The following is a 20,516-nucleotide window of genomic DNA, read 5'->3' on the forward strand; positions in this document are numbered from 1 at the left end:
ATTGAAAATGACATTAATTGCTAAATTAACAGTTTTTCCTAGTTTGCTAGAATAATTTATTGATCTGCAAATAAGTCAATCGTCAAGAACTTAGAAAACAATTAAAAAAAAAATTATATATTAGCATTTACTTTTTACAAAATTTCTGGATTCCTCCTGCGTAGGTTTTTGCTGAGTCGAATTTGCTGACGTTTCGCCAATCGTCCTGTTGGCTTCTCCAGAGCTTGACTGAAACTTTCTCGCATTTTACTCTGTACGTGCTTACATATTGTTTGAGGGGAGCGGACCTAAATGACGGGCAGAAACACCGTCTCGGATGATCGATTCCATTGTTGCTAACACGTAAAGACCAGAGTCACTGTTAAGATTGTTAGGTTGTTTATAGAATCTCTCGGATTTTTCGTTGGTAGAAGAATTGATTACATGCAAGAATTTTTGTTTTATCGAATAAAAAATGGTATGTCCGGTTTCGAGATCGTGTCCGGCAACAGCTGATGAGTTTATTTGTCTTAGTCGTAAGGCTCTTTTGTGTTCTTTGAGCCTAGTTGATATTTTTCTTCCGGTTTCTCCAATGTACTCTTTGCCGCATATGCATGGAATGCTGTAAACTTCTGGCATCTCAAATGGAATTTTATCTTTGACGGACAGAAGATGTCGAGAGATTTTGGACGCAACTACACATCTTTTTACATCTCTTATTTTCTGCAGTGGCAACATTATTTTTTAACGTCTGCGCATTGTTGCCGGTTTTCTGTTCTGAGTTTTCTATGCTAGGTTTTTTACTAAATTTGTAAAGCCACATATGGTGTGGTTCTCTACTCCGCGAACGCCTGGGAAGTCTGCACTTCCAATAGGGATTCGTACCTTTTAAACAAATGAAATACAACCTCGCTATTTTGAACTTCTCATCCAAATCCACTTAAATTTTTCACACAAGTCAGTCGCATGCTTCTCGCTGTTACACCAAGTACATTTCTTCGCATTGTTATCCACAGTACCAGCAAAACTAGCGACTTTCATTCTAAAATTATTTTGATATTTGCCCTTATTTTAAAAAAAAAAACTACTTACATCTATTTTTAGCGATTTAATCTAGCGCAGATGCTGTGTTATAGAATCATAATGCTCTCTCAATTCTGTGTGACTCTCTTTTTGTACCATAGGGTGCTCAAAAATAGGCCTAAAGTGATTATGAAAAATTAAATTTTTGTTTTCAAACCTTTCAGTGCTTCCATGCTTCATTGTAGTTAGCCGGAGTCAATTCTAAAGAGGTTGCTTTGACTTAACATTTAGAGGTACAAAAATTTATGAACATCTTAGTACATTGGAGTTTGATCTACAATTGCTTTGAAAATCGATCCAACTACTGTATTCCCCGTCAAACCTAGGCACACTAATCTGGTGCAAGAGAACTAGGATGGGAACGACTAGATAGATTTACGATGTTATTTCATCATTTTGAGAGAAAAATGGTTTTTTTATGCAAAAATAACCTTATCTGTCAAGGAAGTTTAGCAACATCAACCTCAAATCCTTCCCTCTCTTTCATATTTTGATCACTTGCTACTTTGTCACCTTGCTCTAATTCCTCAATCTCCGCTTGAATCTTTTGAAACTCGTCCAAGACTGTTTTTTCGAATTTTACTCCCAGCGAACTAAAGGTTAATTCGGTAATAGGAATCTCTAACTTTGCCTGTATTAAGGCCTTTTCTAAACTAGTTACTCTACCTTTGAGAACTCGCTGTTTAATTAAATTCAAGCCGTGCGGCAAAATCTCCGAAAACATCCGATTGCTCCCAAACTCGTATGGTAATATCCCGGAAATGTCCGAAGTGGCTTGGATCCGTAGGATAAGAAATTTACGTGGTAAAGTGATGCCTCCCGCACGCTAGATAGTTAGGTATTTTACAAAACAGAGATAAAAAATTATGCTGAGTAAGTAATACATCCTGCCATAAGTAAATTAGTGTATATAGCAAACTAGCCTTAATTTAAGTTTTCACTTTAAAAACTATCAACTGGCCAAACATGTATACACTCTGCTGCTACCTTATTTTTCACAATTGTCAACAATTATTTGAAATAAAATTTCAAAACTGCATTTGAGAACGGATGACATACGTCAAGTAGTAGACTTACCCCTCTAAGCACATTATTGAACTATTCGAATGATCAAGAATATATTTCAAATTAAACTTTAAGACCTTCAAATTGATCGAGCGCATTTTACGATAATTATGTTGTCCTTGTATTTTATTTATCTTCTCGAGGATGAAGTACTTGGGTTAGATGGAAAAACAGGGATATCTTTAAGGCAGATGACCTGAATCTGAATCTTGTAGAATGTATTAAATTGGAAAATTGTAATATATATAATATTTGTTTATTTCCTATTTATTTTAACTTAAACACAGTTTCATAAGCTTTGTTAAGGAATAAGATTTCTTTTAGTTAAATATCTCATTTTTCTGCTGGAGAGAAACTTCCGCCAACTAATGTAGTAATACTTACTAATCTCATAGATTCCCGCTGCTCGGTTGGCTTTATCAATTTCAGTTAAACTGTGAAGTTTGATTTATTTGCTGTCTTTTTTAAATATCAGCAACTTGTTTTCAATATTTTGAAAGTCTAAAACAATTTATTTTTCTAAAATTGTAGATGATCGGTTTTATATTTTTTTATTTTCATTTGTTTGTTTGTGCAAGGATTTTTATTTATTACCGCTTGTTTATTGAATGAATTATTTATCAGGAAGCTCAGATACGGTATCAGAAATAATAAATTGGGTTTACTAAATTGTGAAACGTGAGTATCCTGGGAAAGAAAAATCGAAATTATTAGAAGCAATGTGCTTCACTGCTCTGCACTAGAGCCTATACTATTTCTGATATACAGCTAACGGATAAGATATTGAACGAATTCATTAAAAAAGCAGGTATTCAATTTCAAGAATTTTGTATCTAAGTCTTTATACACCTTTGATTTTAAATATCTCTAGAGGAAAAAATCCATTGGAGTAATAGCTGGAGACCATGCATGAAATTATATTGATCCTCTTTTAGCAATCCACTGTTAAAACTAATCTGGCATATCAGGCTGATTTGTATTTGAGGAGGAAACTGGGAGAGTAGGAATTAAGTCATTTTGAAGAAATTGTAAATATCGGACTCCAGTAAGCGGCTTTATCAGTAAATAATATCTGACGATGAAAAAATGGATTTAGATTGTGGTGGGGACCAACTTTGTTCAGTCCTTTGAGAATATAGTCTTTTACGGATGATACTTCTCTTTTCTTAATACACGCAAATCTGTTCGTCGCCTAAGAGCATTATTTGAAGCTACTTAAGGAGATCCCCACTTCAACATTTTTAATCTTGTGTTCTTATTAGTGTTAATTTTACAAGCTGTGATTCTTGTAATGAGTCTAGTCCATCCGCAAACTATATATGTGTCGTCCAAAGTATATATTTTATTTTCCTATTATTTCTAAATTTATAAATTAGTCTAAACTAATTCAACTACGTTTAATATCTCAGATCTGATTAAATTTAAAACCACACGAACATGTTCCCATTTAAACTTTCTCAAGCAAATCAACGCGGGAGCAAAAATTTGCGATGGACGGAAGTCGTACGTCGTTCGAGATAGGTGTTAGTACCGTTATCCAGAGCCATCAATTTTTAACCTTAAACTGAGAAAAAAGTAAGCGCTCCCTCCGTTTAATCCGAAGACTATTAAGGAAGCGTTTTGCATCTTCTTAAATTTTTTATTTATTGCGAGTTCATTTTTGTCGCTTTACTGAGCTATCGAAGGAAGTTACACCATTTTATTGGTCCGTACGAGCCGGATATGAACTCCTTTATACAAAAATAAAATTAACGAAAAACGTTAAAACGTTTTTCACTTTTTGAACAATTGAACACTTTTGTCAACATACATCCCAATTTTAATATCGATTCGGTTTTATTTTATGCAAAATAACGTCGATATAGAAATCGACGGAGTTAATTTCCGAAATGAATTCAAATTGTTGAAACAAACAATATTGATATATATCGATCCATCTAATTTTTCGTTGAAGTGGTCTTTTTTCTTTAAATTTGTTAGTTCGGAACAGTTCGGACATAAGGGTGTTCACATATTTGATTGGCGAGTAGCAATATTTACGATTTCCTTAAATTTATTTTCATAATTTCTTGTTATAATTTTTGAAACTTTATTCCCAAGTAAAATTACTGAAAACTGCTTAACAGCAACTTAAACATATTTATGAAACTGTAAACTGTGAACAATGTTGGTAAATTGCATAAATAAATAAGATAAATAAGATAGTGTAAAGAAAAAACGCGATTTAATGTATTATCAAAGCAAAACTTGCTATTACAAGTTACCATCATCTGTTGCTCAGTGCTCCCCTGTTTCTCACTCTCAATATCGCTTTAGTCCTAGATTGGATTTGAATGTACCAATTTTTAATGGTGAAATTGCAACTTTTCAATGATTTATTGATATTTTTGATGCGCTAGTTCACAGCGATCAAAACATTCCAAATATTCTGAAAATATCTAACCTGAAACACCACCTGCAATGTTCAGCTCTACAAGTTATTCAACATGTATCGTTAACTGAGAAAAACTATGATATCGCTTACAGCATACTATGCAAAAGATTTAAGAATACGCGTTTGCTCGCTTCCAATTTATGGAAGAATTTAGATCGAGCGTCCAATGTTACTGGAGACAATCCTACAGATTTACGAAACTTATTTGATAAATTGTTGTTGTTTTACAAAATTTAAGGTTACCTGCCGATCCATGGCATTTTATTTTGGTACAAAGGATCTTAAAACGACTTCAATATGACTATTCTAACGTGCTACCGACTTACAAGATTCTTGCCGATTTTTTAAACAAAAAAAAAATTGTCTAGCACTTGATAACATTAGTGGACCTTCAATTCCCAAATCAAAATCTCTTCAAATGTCATCGCCTTCTTGGAAACCAAACCTTTCTACAAATATCACTAATTTTTGTCGAAACGCTAAGATATTTATAACACAAACTCAACCAAAAATATGGCCTGTTCGGTTTGCAATTAAAATTCCTATAAAATATTCAAGTGTCCTGAATTCTTACAGAAAACTCAATTTGCCAAATCCATAAAAATTTGTATTAACTCTCTGAGTCGTAGTCACCGAACATCACTGTCAGTCTGAATTGTCACAAATGACAATTACGTCATCACAACTATTTGTGCTTTTCAATTAATAATTTTCTGACTTCCGCTAACAACAATAATCCCCAAAGAAATCCTAGTGTTGCTTCTATGGGTGAGAGTTATCTTTATACCGGCTTTGCCAACGTCAAGAAGAATGTGTTGCTTTCAATGACATGCATAGAAATCTTGGAAAATCGGGGAACGTATTAAACTGTACGTTGTTTACTTGAATCATTAAGTATGTCCTCGTTTATTTCAAAAAAGTGTGTTAACTATCTAGGACTGATACCAACTAATAATTTAGTTAATCTTACGGGCCTAGGACCCATGAGAACCACTACCAACGAAGAAGTAAATCTACGATTTCGTCCGTTTCTACAGCTCAATCCCATCTTGCATGCAGATGCTCTTACCGTTAACAAAATATGTGAACATTTGCCTTCTTACCAACTATCAGCCGGAACTAGGCTTCGCTTTTCAAATATTCGCATTGCCAATGAACAATTTCACAATTTCGGGCCAGTTGATGGTTTATTGGTTGCTGATGTAGTCTTTTGGTCGACGGTTGTTTATCTGGTCAACCAAACATGCGCGGCGCTTAACACAAATTACGATATCTACTATGTTTTGCCACACTGAAGACTGCGTCCCTTTATGTCACATCTCCTGCGATGATTCTGGACGATTCGTTATCAAACTTCCCTTTATTAATAGCAATCCTGCATTTCCTGGAATTCGTTCATTAGCTTTAAACCGATTTTACTTCCTCGAACGTTTTCTAATCAATCACCCAAAAATGTTTGATCAATATAGAGATTTTGTTGGAGAATAATTAAACCTTGATCATATGAGATGTGTTTCAGAATTTGTAAAGAATTTTTCTACCTACCCTATCATTGTGTAATACGACCCGAGAGTTTGACGACCAAACTCTGTGTAGTATTCAACGGCTTTGGTCACTTACCCAATCAACCTCAACTCTATATTGGAGATTTTCATCTTCTAAACCACTTAAGGAATATCGAATCAAAGGACTGGTTTCTGGCCTGGCGTGCTCGCCCTATCTAGCTATTCGATTTCTTTTTTAGTTGGCTGAAGACGATGGTTCTGCGTACCCGTTAACAGTTAAAGCACTCACTTCGAGTACATATGACGATGATATCGTAACCGGAAGTGACAGTTACGATTCCAACCAATTAGTTGAGTTACTGCGAATAGGTTGTTTTGAACTTCAAAAAAATAGTCCGGTTTTAAAATTCTAAATCAATTACCTTTATTAGCTGTCGAAACCGTAGTTTTAATTCCACATCTCTATGCTAGAAATATTAGGTTTACAATGGAACGCTACTTCCGATAGCTTTAAATTTTCTGTTCAACTTTCTGGTAAACTATGTACCAAATGAAATCTGTAGTCTAACTTGCACGCATTTTTGATCTTCTTGGTATGCTCTCACCTGTTATGTTTTTAGTCAAACATTTAATTCAGCAAATTTGGAAGTTGAGATTAAACTGGGAAACACCTGCACCGGCTTTTAATTTACCCCGTCTTCTAATACCCAATGAATGAAATTCACTGCTTCGGTGATGCAAGTTAAAAGGGATTTTCAAGTGCTGTTTATTTTAGTTGCAATCTTACGGGGCATGTTACCGTCGGATCTAATTTATTGCTCACTATGGCGGACCACTCCTATTGTGTCAACTCTTAATTTTCCAAGTTTGGAACTTACCCTGTAATTTTCTCGATACTCTTCTAAAAGATCATTCTTTCTTAATTACATCCAACCGTATCCTTGCGTTTGTGTTGCGCTTTCAACTTCCCGCAAAAAATCCAAACTTACTGGGAATTTAAGTTCGTTTGAACTTTATAATTCTGGGACATTTTGTTAAACGCAACCAACAACTCTGCTTGTCAATTTTCCTGGATACAATGGGCATACTGCGAATAGGAGGTAGACTTCTGAAGAAGCAGCACAAAAATAGACAAAATTTTAACTTAATCGTAATAACCTGTGTATATAAGTGCAATCAATATGTTATTGCAATTGTTATTTTCTTTATTTAAAAGACTCCAATCTGAATCTTACTAAAATATAGTCATTGATATATCCATGTATCTATCTATCCATTTATTAACACAAATTTAATGAGCCGTATCACTTCCAGCTCATTGCGGATGTTGTCGGAATCCACGAACTCCCTTCTTCCCGTTGGTTATCGCTGCTAGGAGATCTGATGTGCAACGACGAATCAGACTTTCAATGCAACTGTGCGATGTTATTTGAAATATTGGTGGGCGATGACATCGAGCAATTCAATTTGGTGGATACATCAATAAATCACAATTATCATTTCTTAATAGCCTATCTGTTTCCAGTCGACTATTCCTATTATCTTGAGCAACGCGCCAGCTGGCATTTCACTGAGACAACTAGAACACTACGGTCAGATGATAAGATCGGGTAAGAACTAATTTGGAGGCGCGTGGATCATACAAGTACAGAAAATAGTATATTATGCAACAAGTGTGGTAAACGGAGTTTATTTGGCCCGAAGTGGTTCGGAACACGAAACTCACGCGGTAAAGTGACTTTTTTCGCACGCTAGATCGGTGTATAATTTTTACAGAACGGAGTTGAAAAACTTTTTTTTACAAATTGGACTAACCTTTTTACTTTTTTTTATGAGGTTCTATGATCAAAGGCACAACCATAAATAACTAAATGAACAATTTACAAAATATGTGTATACAGGGTTAACTATTTTAAATAGTCGGACTCTCGATTGACTTCATTAAAATTAATAATTATGTCGTTAATAAATTAAGTTCCAGTTTATTAAATCATTTATTTTGTCATTACTACAGAAATGATTGAATTCGGGTATAGAGCATGAAACATAAAAAATGCTTAGAATTTTAACAGCAATCCAAAAATGGAACATTTAAAATAAAAACAGTTTGACAGCTTAGGGAAAAAGTCCTGAATGTGGCAGCGCCGCCTATGCAACTAATTAGAATCCTGTACTGAATTTCATAAATTTATATAATATTGGAATGAATATATTAAAAGTTGCCGAAAGAATCAGAAAACATTCTGGTAATTAAATTGTGAATCATGAGAGAATTTTTAAGGTAATAAAAGAAAAATAAAACAATGTAAAATTTTGAAAATTACACTTACTACTTGTTGAGTGAGAAACACTTGACAGGAAATGCGTAGTTGTGAAGAAACTTAACAAAAATGGGGTAACTCCTTTTATGTAAAAAACAGCCTTATAGTTTAGTTTAATGGGAAAATTTGCAGGAATAGGAATTGGCCTGAAGATTTTTTTTTATTAGTTTTTCCAAAACTGATTGAGAGAAAATTTTAGTAGGTCTTGAAACAAAATTGACAACATTGTTTCTATTGCGAACAGGTTTTACAGGAACGTTTTATTTACAGTTATTTCAATGCCAATGATAACCAATCACATCGCTCAGTATTTCCTAACATACAGAAAAAATCTCGAGGGTAAGAAAATCCTATGGAAAATTATGATGAGGGAAAAATGAGGAAAATCCTCAAATATCATTAAGACCCCTGGCAGATATATAGTTTACTGATATGAGGAAAGGACAAGTTTTGCCATTATTTTCCAGTTTTGTGAGAGAGGTAAAAGAATTGTTCGCTTGGTAGAATGACCAATGACCTACATCCTTACCGCTATCTAAAAGTACAGAATTTAAGACCCAAAGACGTTCCAAATCGTTTACAATTTTGCCAGTGGAAATGATCCTGCTGAATTATTACGGAATATTCATTCATATTCAGCGTGATGGAGCACTTTGAGCAGGGTGTTAGAAACTGATTAGATGAAAATTTTCCGTTTTAACTGAACCCCCGACAAATCCATTTTTAGTATCAAATTGAGTAATGAATGAAAGCTTGCCTCGCGCTTTTTAAATTTTTATCCTGTCATGTCTTGCCAACGGTATATCCTTCATTTGCCCAGATAATAGATATTTCTGTTTTTACTTCGAAGCTGCTCTTAAATATCGTAATCGACAGCAGATAATTTCGTGTTTCTGTATTGACCTCTAACACTTGTTTAGGACATTCTAAACAACATTTTTGCCATTTGCACGCCCATTAAAACACTGAGACGAAGGCGATTTTCATCATGGTTCACCAAAGAAATGATCGGAAATATATTTGAGGAGAGAGCTTTCCGCAACTTCAAGCAACACAAATCTTCTAATTATTTGGGCAATTGAGATTCAGTCGCGCATTGCCTATACCGATTCTGTTCGTCATGCAGAGTTAAGACATAATAGTCCTACCACTTTCTGGTCATTTATTCATAGTAAGAAGGCAGATTCGCGGATCCCAGCAACGGTCAGGCCATGCAATGATTGTAGCAGCTTTTGCAAAGTACTTTGGTAGCTCCTACACGACATTTCAGTGAGATCTATATTCATCTTCAATGGTGTACCTAAACTAACCAAAACTAACCAAAACTTCTGGATTCCTCCTGCATCGGTTTTTGCTTAGTCGAAATTGCTAACGTTTCGCCAATCATCCTGTTGGCTTCTTCAGAGTTTGACTGAAACTGGCTCGTATTTTACTCTATACCTACTTATATTTTGCTTGAGGGGGGGGGGGCGCTAATGAGGGGTATAAACACCGTCTCGGATGACTATATTCCCAAATTAGGGGACAGGTAGAGACCTGAGTCGCGATTAAGATTGTTAGGTTGTTTATAGATTTCTATAGACTCTAGGATTTTTCGTTGGTAGAAGAACTGATTACATGCAAGAATTTTAGTTTTATCAAATAAAATTTTAGGCCCGGTTTCATGAATGTGTTCGGCAACAGTTCATGAGTTTACCTGTCTTAGTCGTGTTCTTTGAGCCTAGTTGATATTTTTCGTCCGGTCTCTCCGATGTATTCTTTACCGCATGTGCATGGAATGCTGTAAACTCCTGGCGTCTCAAATGGAATTTTGTGTTTGACGGACCGCAGATGTTGAGAGATTTTTGGATAAGTGGTAAATCTGGTTTTGACGTTATAATTCTTTAGAACTTTTGATATATGGTCAGTGATGTTTTGAATGTAAGGAAGGACCACAGTGGCAAGTGTAGGATTGCTTTCGGCCTCATTGCTATTGGAAGGTTGTGGTGAAGTGTATTTTTTGATGGAACGTTTAATATCTTTAATGCGGAAATTATTAGAGAGAAGAGCAGAGGCAAGGTCTTTAATTCTGTTTTCAGTGACTCGGGCTGAGATAGTTACCTCTGCTCTTCTCTCTAATAATTTCCACATTAAAGATATTAAACGTTTCATCAAAAAATACATTTCACCACAACCTTCCAATAGCAATGAGGCCGAAAGCAATCCTACACTTGCCATTTTGGTCCTTTCTTACATTCAAGACATGACTGACCATACATCAAAAGTTCTAAAGAAGTATAACGTCAAAACCATATTTACCACTTGTCCAAAAATCTCCATGCATATGCGGCAAAGAATACATTGGAGAGACCGGATGAAAAATATCAACTAGGCTCAAAGAACACAAAAGAGCCTTACGACTAAGACAGATAAACTCATCAGCTGTTGCCGAACATACTCATGAAACCGGGCATAAAGTTTTATTTTATAAAACTAAAATTCTTGCATGTAATCAGTTCTTCTACCAACGAAAAATCCGAGAGTCTATTGAAATCTATAAACAACCTAACAATCTTAATCGCGACTCAGGTCTCTACCTGTCCCCAATTTGGGAATCAGTCATCCGAGATGGTGTTTATACCCCTCATTAGCGCCTCCCCCCCTCAAGCAATAAATAAGCAGGTACAGAGTAAAATACGATCCATTTTCAGTCAAGCTCTGAAGAAGCCAACAGGATGATTGGCGAAACGTCAGCAATTTCGACTAAGCAAAAACCGACGCAGGAGGAACCCAGAAGTTTTGTAAAAAGCATTACAGTAGCCTGTGGAAGTTTCTTTGAAAAAAAAATGCAATGTGGTTTCTTATCACGGGACAAAAACTCTTATAGTCGTTAATTACAGTATGGGTGGTACTATCCTGACTAGATTTGCCACTGCAAAGGATCTGGAGATTTTATTTGTACCTCACATTACTAAAATGGTTTCCAGTGAAATGCAAATTTTAAGATTCGTAATAAGAAATTGCAGGCATTTTTGTAGCTCAGCTCCTATTAAATTGTTATTTAACTGTTACGTTAGGTCCAAAGCTAACTATGGCTCGGTGGTATGGTCACCAATATGCCACGCCCAGTCCATTGAGAGTATGCAAAGGTTACTGAAGTATGTAATGTTTAGGGAAGAGGGTTCCTATCCTGAGAGAAGAGTTGATCATGATCTTCTACTGAAACGGTTCGCTGTAATGCCTCCGAGCTTACTCAGAGACTTGCAATCTGTATCATTTCTTTACAAGTTAGTTCATTACGGAATCTATTGTCCGTTTCTTCTGGAACAATTACGTTTTCACTTTCTTACCGCAGTTAACCAGATCCAATATCCATTTTCAAAACCCTATTTGCAATATGTGTGTTACCTTCAACAAACTGTGAGTTATATTATGATGGTCTCCAGGCAATACTTAGGCAACGTCGATTGACGTCGGGTTATCTGTACTGACAAGTCTAATCTTTTTTTTTTTCTTCTTTCTTTTTTTTTAGATTTGTAGATTACTTTTTAAGTCCCTTGTAAATATTTAATATGATTTATATTTAATATTTCCTGTAATTGATTCATGTTACCTGTTATTACCTGTATTCTTAAAATCATTCTTTTTCATTTCGGACATTCTTCTGATGGCAATTATTTCATCCTTTTTTTCAAAGTCCGAACATAATCCGTTTCTTAGCAAGAAATGTGGAAACTCGAGCCGTTTTCAAGAACGCACCTGAGAGGTAGTACCTAACTATAATTGCAATTTTATATATTAAGGTCATAGATTATAAAAGTAGTTGGTTAACTAAAGCACAGGCACCTAGTTGACCATTCATCCACCTGCCACTCTCTGGGCCCTTGACAATCATCATGGATACAATACTACGTCTATGTAATACAGACCACGAAGTTTGGCCGTTGGAAATAGCTATAAAAAAAGAATTGGTCAATCCAGGTTATCGTGTTAAAAAAAACGAAGTTTTGCAGCTCTTAAAATGATTTAATTGGTTAAATTTTCAGCAGCCTGCAAGAGACAAATAAATATTCAACATCAATTTCGAAAAGTCGATTCCTGTGTTTCTGTTTACCATAAAAACGATTATATCTTCCAAAATGTTACATATCTAAGAAGCCGCGATGAAATTTTCTTACAAATCCAAAAATTAAATAATATACAGGGTAGTCATTTAAAGTAAGGAAACTGAATTACTAACGAGACATTTTCATTCTATGCAGTAACAAGTTTTGCATTTAAAATGTGTCTATAACTCTTCCGAATGTATAAAAGTAAGCTACCCTGTACTCTCATACTCTGATTTAAATCACAGATTCCATCTGCACCATCTAAAAAAATTAACTAGAAAGAACTCTGGTCTTGCAGCGCGCTTTCAAAAGTACGACTACGGACTCGCAAATATTTTACATTACGGACAGTTTACCCCGCCATCTTATAATACCAGCAAGATATCCGCGCCCATGGCAATATTTTATGCACAAAATGATGCCTTCGCTGCCACAATAGTAAGTGTTTAGCTTCTATAGTGTAACCTAGAAATGTGCTCCTATGTGTTTTTACAGAACGTGGAGCAATTGATATCTGAACTGCCTGACCTGAAAGAAGCAATCCTCATCCAGTACGCTTCATTCAATCATCTCGACTTTTTGTGGGCTATAGACGTGAAGGAGCTTTTGTACGACAAAGTGATCGATACTTTAAAGAAATATGTAACTGTAAATTCAAATATATCTCGAAAGTAACATTAACATTTTATCGCATCAAACAAAATCTACACACCCCGGCGAGTGAGTGCAATATTGCTTTCTCGTTACCTTTATAGAGGATGTTACAAAGCAAATACGAAAAACTCGTGGTCGCTTGTTTAAACCAGGGGGTAGTTTGTTATCCAGAGTATACAAGATAAGGATGTCGATCATGTGGTGAAATAAGAAAAAGTCCACAAAAATTAAAGGTCAATAACGTGCTGTTAAGAAAACCAAAAATTCCTATGAAAATACGCCAACAAAAAGGAATTTGCCTATTTAGTTTTAGTTTTTCTCTGGTGTTATTTAAAGACATGAAATAATAAAGTTCACTTTCTAGTTGCCAATTTTCGAGCTCTACAAGCGCTGAAAAATTTTATTTATGACGTTTCGTTTTAGTCATAAATCTCGATAGTGCTCTTTACAGCCATATAGATTTGTTGGTATGTGTGGCGATAATAGGCTCAGATATAGAGAACTTACTGAATACTGAATACTCTATTAATGTTACTATCACAGATGATTTACATACGTCAAACAAAGAGGAATAAAATAACATATACATAAAATACACCTGGTACCTTATAATTGAAATATTTTGAATATTTAAAAATCGTTTGACTGTTTGTTTATACATTTCAAATGGTAAATTACTAACAGCATTTGGAAGCGCATTAAAAAACTTAATGCATCAACAATTTGGATCAGTCTGACACCTCCCTAAACGGCAGTAAGTAGTAACCACATTGTCCCGACCTCTGGTTTGATGGTCATGCATTTCCTTAAAAGTGGTAAATAGATGCGGTTTCTTCTTTATAAGTAATAGATAGAAACAGACACAAGAGGAAGGTCATTTTTATACATGAAATATAATATGGGGCCCAAAATTCAGCCTTTGGGCACTCCATTGTTCACCTCACTCCAGAGTACTTAATCACCTGGCAAATATTGTTAAGGTAAGATTGCATCAAACTAAGAGTGCTATTTGAAAAATTATAAGCCCTTAACTTGCGCAGAAGAATTCCATGATCGACACAGTCAGGCTTTAGTGAGATCACAAACTAATATACAGTCTTATATTCCCAATTCTGGAATGCATCCGTAATTCCGTAACAATTAAATTCAAAAGATTGAACTAATTGTTTAGCTATACATTTCTCTACAATTTTTGAAACAACAACATCAGGGTTACCTTTTTTAAATACTGATATTACTAGAGTTTTTTTTTAACTGTCTGGAAAAGTGTTGGTTTGAATACTTAAACTTATAAGTTTTGTGAGAGGGAGTAATATTTCGATGATCAAACGGACTTACCTGGTAAGTGGTAAGTGAAGTTCGATCGAATTCTTTGTTACACCTCTTCGCGGAAATCAATATACGTAGTCCCCCTTCTAGTCGCTAGGTGGCACCACAGCTTTAAACCAGATGCAACAACTGTGGAATAACTTACCATACATGGTATACTCGCCAACTATGGTCTTAACCTCATTCTATTTTAAGGCACGTTTATAATAAATTTGCATTTTAGTACTGTTCAGAACAGTACATTAGGCGGGAAGGGCTAATTTTTACGAAGAGGTGTATCATATAAATACGATCGAACTTCACTTACCAGATAAGTTCATTTGATCATCATGAAATCAAATCTAAATTTCATAAAGCTTATGAAAGCCTCTATTACAAATACAAAATAAATGACTGTCCGAGAAAACACACACATTCTGAAAAATAAATTCTAAGTCGCAAATGTGGCAATATCAAAAGAGCCTGCACCGGCTGTACAAATAGGTGTATTATAGAAAAGAGAAAAACATTTAGAGCGTTCTGACCAACCTGCCGTTTTTCGAATCATATCAATCGAAACAGCTTTACTAAACGCAGACGATGTTGAGGCATGTCGAGTGCTGTGAGCAGTGGAAATAGATCGATGTGTCCAAACCACTCTTCTCTAAACCTATCTTTATCCACCCGCTTATGCTAGCAATATAAGGCTTTTTAAATGTAATAGGTAAACGAGATTCACTCAATCTTAAAGCACTGGTCGTCTCAATATAAAACAGAATAATTTAAACCACACACAGATTAACATCCTCATATTTATGCAAAATTAAAACAGGTTTATAGCTGAAGTCTTAATTTGATTCCTTATTTTAATTTCTAATCTATCTGGAATGATTTTATGTTGGGCAAATCTATAAGAGAGAGCGTTTGGACTCTGTGGACAGTCTTTAGCACAAGTAATAAAACTGGTTTAACAGTTAATTGTTTTAATGACAGCAAGTCATTAGAAGGTAAGCCTCTTACAAAGTCAAGGACACAATTAGGGTCCCAAGGGCTGTCATATTTTGGTTTACTTGGCCTTTGAATATACACACCTATAAGAAACCTAGTTAGATTTACATTGTTCATTATTTTTGATCCAAAAATAAAATAAACCTAATACAGGATTAGGTGAGAAGGAATAACAATCCACTCCCCTTCTTTTGCAGAAGCTAACCAAAGTATATATGCATTATTATATTACCTCAAGGTAGCGCTCCGAACAAATGATAGGAAAATATCTAGGGAACCTTAGGGAATATTTACAAAGTGGAGCTCTCCGGTCAAAAGAAGAAAGTAGTTGTTTGTCTGGGTTTAGAAATAATAATTGGCTACATCGCATCCCATTAAACATAGGAAACCACGGCTAGCTGTGCCAGCCTGTATTTTTCGTAAAACTTTCGTCGATTTTTTGGAATCCAAATTTATTTGTTATTTTAGCATTCCATTCATCATCAAAATTCAAATTCCTGGATTCCTCATCCACTTCAAAATTGTCGGAAGAGCTAATGTAAGATACTTTAACGCACAACCTCCTTTCTTCGCACCAACCCCAACGGCGCCTCGAAATTTAGTTTAAAACAGGAAATTTTACTTCCCTTGTTCTATTTAAATATGAAATAGCAGTTGTGTTATCAATCCTCAAAAGTATCTCGCAGTTGCTCAAATGGGAAGCGAAGTATTGGAGACCAAAGAAGGCCGCAGTTAATTCTAGTGCATTAATATGAAACCGAGCTTCCGTAGGGATTAAAAGTCCTCTGGCACAATTTCCTTGGCATACAATTCCCCAATCCAAAGGAGTAGCATCTGAGAAAATCTCAAGTTGGTAACAATGTTGCGTTATAGGAAATGCAGGATTCTGTAAACTTTTTGGTCACTACAGAAAATCCTTCCGTAAATTACCACGAATTATCTATCATCCATTTATGATAACTGTCGTCAGAGTCTTGAAGGGCTGGATATTTGATTCTCTCAAAATTCTTAGTGTATACCCAACTGTAAGAAACTGCTGGACAAATTAAAACTAGCACACCACACTAGCACAACTGACTTATCATATTACTTACTCGATCCGATTTATCTTTTGAGATACTTGAAGACAAGTGATAATAGTCAAAAACAAAACCTAAAAATTTACAGGATTTTTGAACGATGTAAAACACTCTTCTCGTAATTAATAACAAAACCCAAACTAATCAGGGGGTTGCAAGTTACTTGAACATTTCTTAAGCAGGAATCATAACTATTACCAAGTAGTAAAAAGTCATCTAAATAAATAATTCAAAGGAAACCCTTGGCACGGAGATAAGAAGCTACTGGTTTCATTAATTTTGTAAAGAGCCACGGTGCTCTGCATAAACCAAAGGGTAACACGTTAAACTGATAACAGACAGAAAATAAAATCTTAAGTATTTCTTTTGATTTTAAATTATTGGGACTAGAAAGTACGCTTCTTTCAAGTTCAGAGTGGCCATAAAGGACTTCTATCTTCAAGTTTAAAATGACAAGTTTCAATAAAAGCAATCCGTTTTGGTAAGTTTGAGAAAATCTCGTTGATCGGGAACCACGCCACTAGCGATTACGTAATCGCCGACGGAAAGATGCAATCTTTCGAAGCAGGTAGATTTTTACTTCATCCGATGAGGGAGAAGGTAAATCTCGCTTGTACTTCCTCATTTCTAACAAAAAACGCTGAAAAAAAGCTGAAAAAACGGACGCCGAATAAAAATGAACATGTGCCACCAAAACACAAAAAGAGGAATGAGGTTAAGACCATAGTTGGCGAGTATACAATGTATGGTAAGTTATTCCACAGTTTTTTGGCTCTGCTTTAAAGTTGTAGGGCCACCTAGCGACTAGAAGGGGGACTACGTATATTGATTTCATAGAAGAGGTGTAACATATAATTCATTCGTGACACACTTTATTAACCGCGTGCTTATGCTAAATACGTCTGGACTACTTTTATTTTTGAGAATATTTGTGATTTGATATGGAATTGGATCTATATTGGACGCAGTACCCTGACTTACAAGAGACCGAGTTATATTTGCAAAATAAGTGTTGAATTCATCAGCAGTTATGATATCTGATGAGGGCTTTCCTTTACGGATTGTTTTATTTTTATTTATAATATCCCACATGCATTTGGTGTTGTTAATTGATGAACGTATCAAACTATTACTTAGCTTTACTTATTGTAGTTCGATAAAGTTTTTTATATTCTTTGTATTGATGTTTAAAGAGAATATTACTGCTGTATTGCCTAAACAATTCGGAAAGTAGCAGAAGTTGTTGCCTCATAGCCCGCAAATTGTCATCGAACCAATTAATATTATTAGAATGGTCAAAACGCACAACATACATTTTCTCTGGAAATGGTGGAATATAAACAGATTCGAAAACATCCATAAAATTTGCTAAATTTATCACTTACGATTAAATCGTTATCTAAAATAAAATCCCATCTGATATGATACTGTGAAATTGGTTCAGTCCCCTCTGTGTGATCGGCCTGCACATTTTTTTGGATCGTTGCAGTGTCAGGTAATAACTACAATTTTAGTTCAGCGATCTGACCCTTACGATCAGAGATCGCCACATCTAATACACTGATAATCTGAAATTTTAACTCAACACTTATGAAAATGTTACCTAAATCTCCTCTGGTCGCCAGATACACCGTCTGTTTTAGACCAAACCTAGCTAAAAAACATCGGTAAGTCGGTAAAACGAACATATTGAAATCTTTTAAATACGCATAGCAAAATTCAAAACATTTTTCAATATTGTAGTTTACTTCAAAGTTCTTTAGCCTCCAGATCACTCTTAACAAAAATAACTGTACCTCCACCTGTCTATCTTCCACTATAACCTGCAGCAACATACCCATTAATACAGAATGAAGATATTTCAGCTTCACTTACCCAAATAAAATGTCAAAATTGTTGTCTTGTTTTTTTTTTAATGGTCTATTGGGCCCTCTTATAAAAAAGAGTTAGGTCTAATAATTGTGTTTTTGTTATTATTTGCAGATTCAGGTGGATTCTCTTGAAAGTGTTGTCCTAATCTAAAGTCGAATCGATTAAATAAAATTTGTTTTTGTCAGAAGTTTTCTTCATACACCTGTTGCTTTAATGTTGGTTCAACTCCGACTATGAAAGATTGGTTATTTTGGCTTTTGTTTTTGGTCTGCAATTTTTTAACAACTGTGTAGTAGAGTTCGCATCTTCTACCCTTGTTCTTGTATTATAATTTCTTCTTCGCGATTTATATACCGAAATTATTAAAAGTAGGCTATGATCAAGTGCTACATTTTATCAAACGAAAAAGCAGAGGCAGAAAATGATATTTATTTCAATAAATATCCATGGCGGCACCAACAGGAAATCCGGGAATTGAATATAATTGGAGGAAGTATTGGAAATCCAATCATATCCTCACGGGCACTAGCTGACGCAAGAAATGCTCGAGAAACTAAAGTTTTAACTACTTTAAAAAAACATAAATTCAAGCCATATCGTACCGGAAAAGTTTACCAAATACTTGAAGGCGCTGCCGGTAAAAAAATACAATTTTGCAACTGGTGCAATGAAAACACTATTTTTCTAATGTCTATTGTTTGGAGCAATAAAGCGAAAATTGACTATTCCGGAATATTTAACAGATACAATTTTTATCGCTGGAGCACAGAATATGCTGTGGAATCGGCAAGGTATGGGGAAATGTATGGAGAAATTTTCCAAGGTAGAATTTGTGGAACCTCATTTTTTTAATGAAAATCTGATAGCGGATGGTTATATAAATATTTTGCGAACATGTCTTCATTATATTTATTATCAGCAAGATGGTTGCCCAGCTCAAAACGCAAGCATTGTAAATGTAAATGAAGAGTTTGGACAATGCTCGATTGGAACTACAAGCCCCTGCGAAACGTGTGATCTAACTCCTCTAGATTTTTTTATGGGAATATTAAAAAATATTGTATTTAAAGATAGAATTTTCTAAACCAAAGCAGAGTTAGAATTAGAGATGTGTTCAGTGTATTGAAGAATTCAGTGTAATTTATATTCTAATTTTTATTGTGTTCTGTTTATTAAAATGACTTTGTTTTCTAAATAACCCAGAATATTAAAATTAAATATTAAGTAATATTTAAAATTAAAACTAAAATTTAAAATGGTAATGGTTTCGTGTTTTTCATTGAAGATATGTTAAATTGGCCTTATCTTATGTTTGTCATAAACTCCAGTTCTCATTAAATGATTTTAAAATTTTCTATGTGACGTTCTGCTGAACATATTATGTAAAGCTTTGTTTATTACAGATACGAACAAGTCTGTATGGCTGAAAAGTCTCAGTACGCGCATGGGAGTGTTAAACAACTGTTAAAGGAAATAATTAATGTAGGTTACATAACCAATATTTAATTAAAATGTACGAAATGTAATCAAAGTATGGTGTTGCCGAAATTATGAGATTCTGTTAAAAACGAGTTCTGTTAGTCACTTATTCTAAACTGTAAACTACCGCGCAAAGTATGCAGAGGTGAAGCTGTTCACAACCGAAATTGAGCATATAGGCTAAGAATAGAGTAGCAGAGAGAAATAGGTCTTCTAAAAATGATTACACAAAATTGATTTTAAAAATTAAAAAAAAAACACGAAGAAATTCTATTGAAAATAAAGTTCCTTTGTCATCGACTTAAACCATTGTTTTCGTAAAGGCTAGCTATAGTTATTATATTCCAACATCGCTATTGCATAATCCACGAATAAAATACCGAGATCTACCATATTTACCTCGTACTTTTCCTGTCTGGAGATGTTTGTGAGGATCCTGTGTGGCGACGGTTTTTTTTTATTGAAACAGGTTTGCCTTCGGAAACTACGGTATGTACACAGGTAATCCGCAGAGAGAGTGGCGGATATATATAAAGAATGACAGGGAATTTTGACCATTAGATTGAGAATAACTTTATATAGTAAATAAACGAGTGGGTACCTTATTTGTATCTATGGTGTTGTTTCAACTTGAACAATCA

At 34.8% G+C, this 20,516-nt stretch overlaps 1 protein-coding gene across 1 annotated transcript in view; it reads left to right on the forward strand.

The window, feature by feature from the left end:
- Nucleotides 1-13,150, forward strand: part of LOC132705065 (lipase 3-like) — a 51,534-nt gene extending 38,384 nt beyond the window's left edge. Inside the window, exons 4-7 of the mRNA XM_060675498.1 lie at nucleotides 7,381-7,536; nucleotides 7,592-7,676; nucleotides 12,774-12,913; nucleotides 12,971-13,150. Coding sequence (XP_060531481.1) covers nucleotides 7,381-7,536; nucleotides 7,592-7,676; nucleotides 12,774-12,913; nucleotides 12,971-13,150 — 561 coding nt within the window. The remainder of the gene's footprint in view (nucleotides 1-7,380; nucleotides 7,537-7,591; nucleotides 7,677-12,773; nucleotides 12,914-12,970) is intronic.
- Nucleotides 13,151-20,516: the final 7,366 nt, after the last annotated feature.

Source organism: Cylas formicarius, unplaced genomic scaffold, assembly GCF_029955315.1.
Source record: "Cylas formicarius isolate icCylForm1 unplaced genomic scaffold, icCylForm1.1 PGA_scaffold_7__23_contigs__length_41026272, whole genome shotgun sequence".
NCBI lineage: Eukaryota > Metazoa > Arthropoda > Insecta > Coleoptera > Brentidae > Cylas > Cylas formicarius.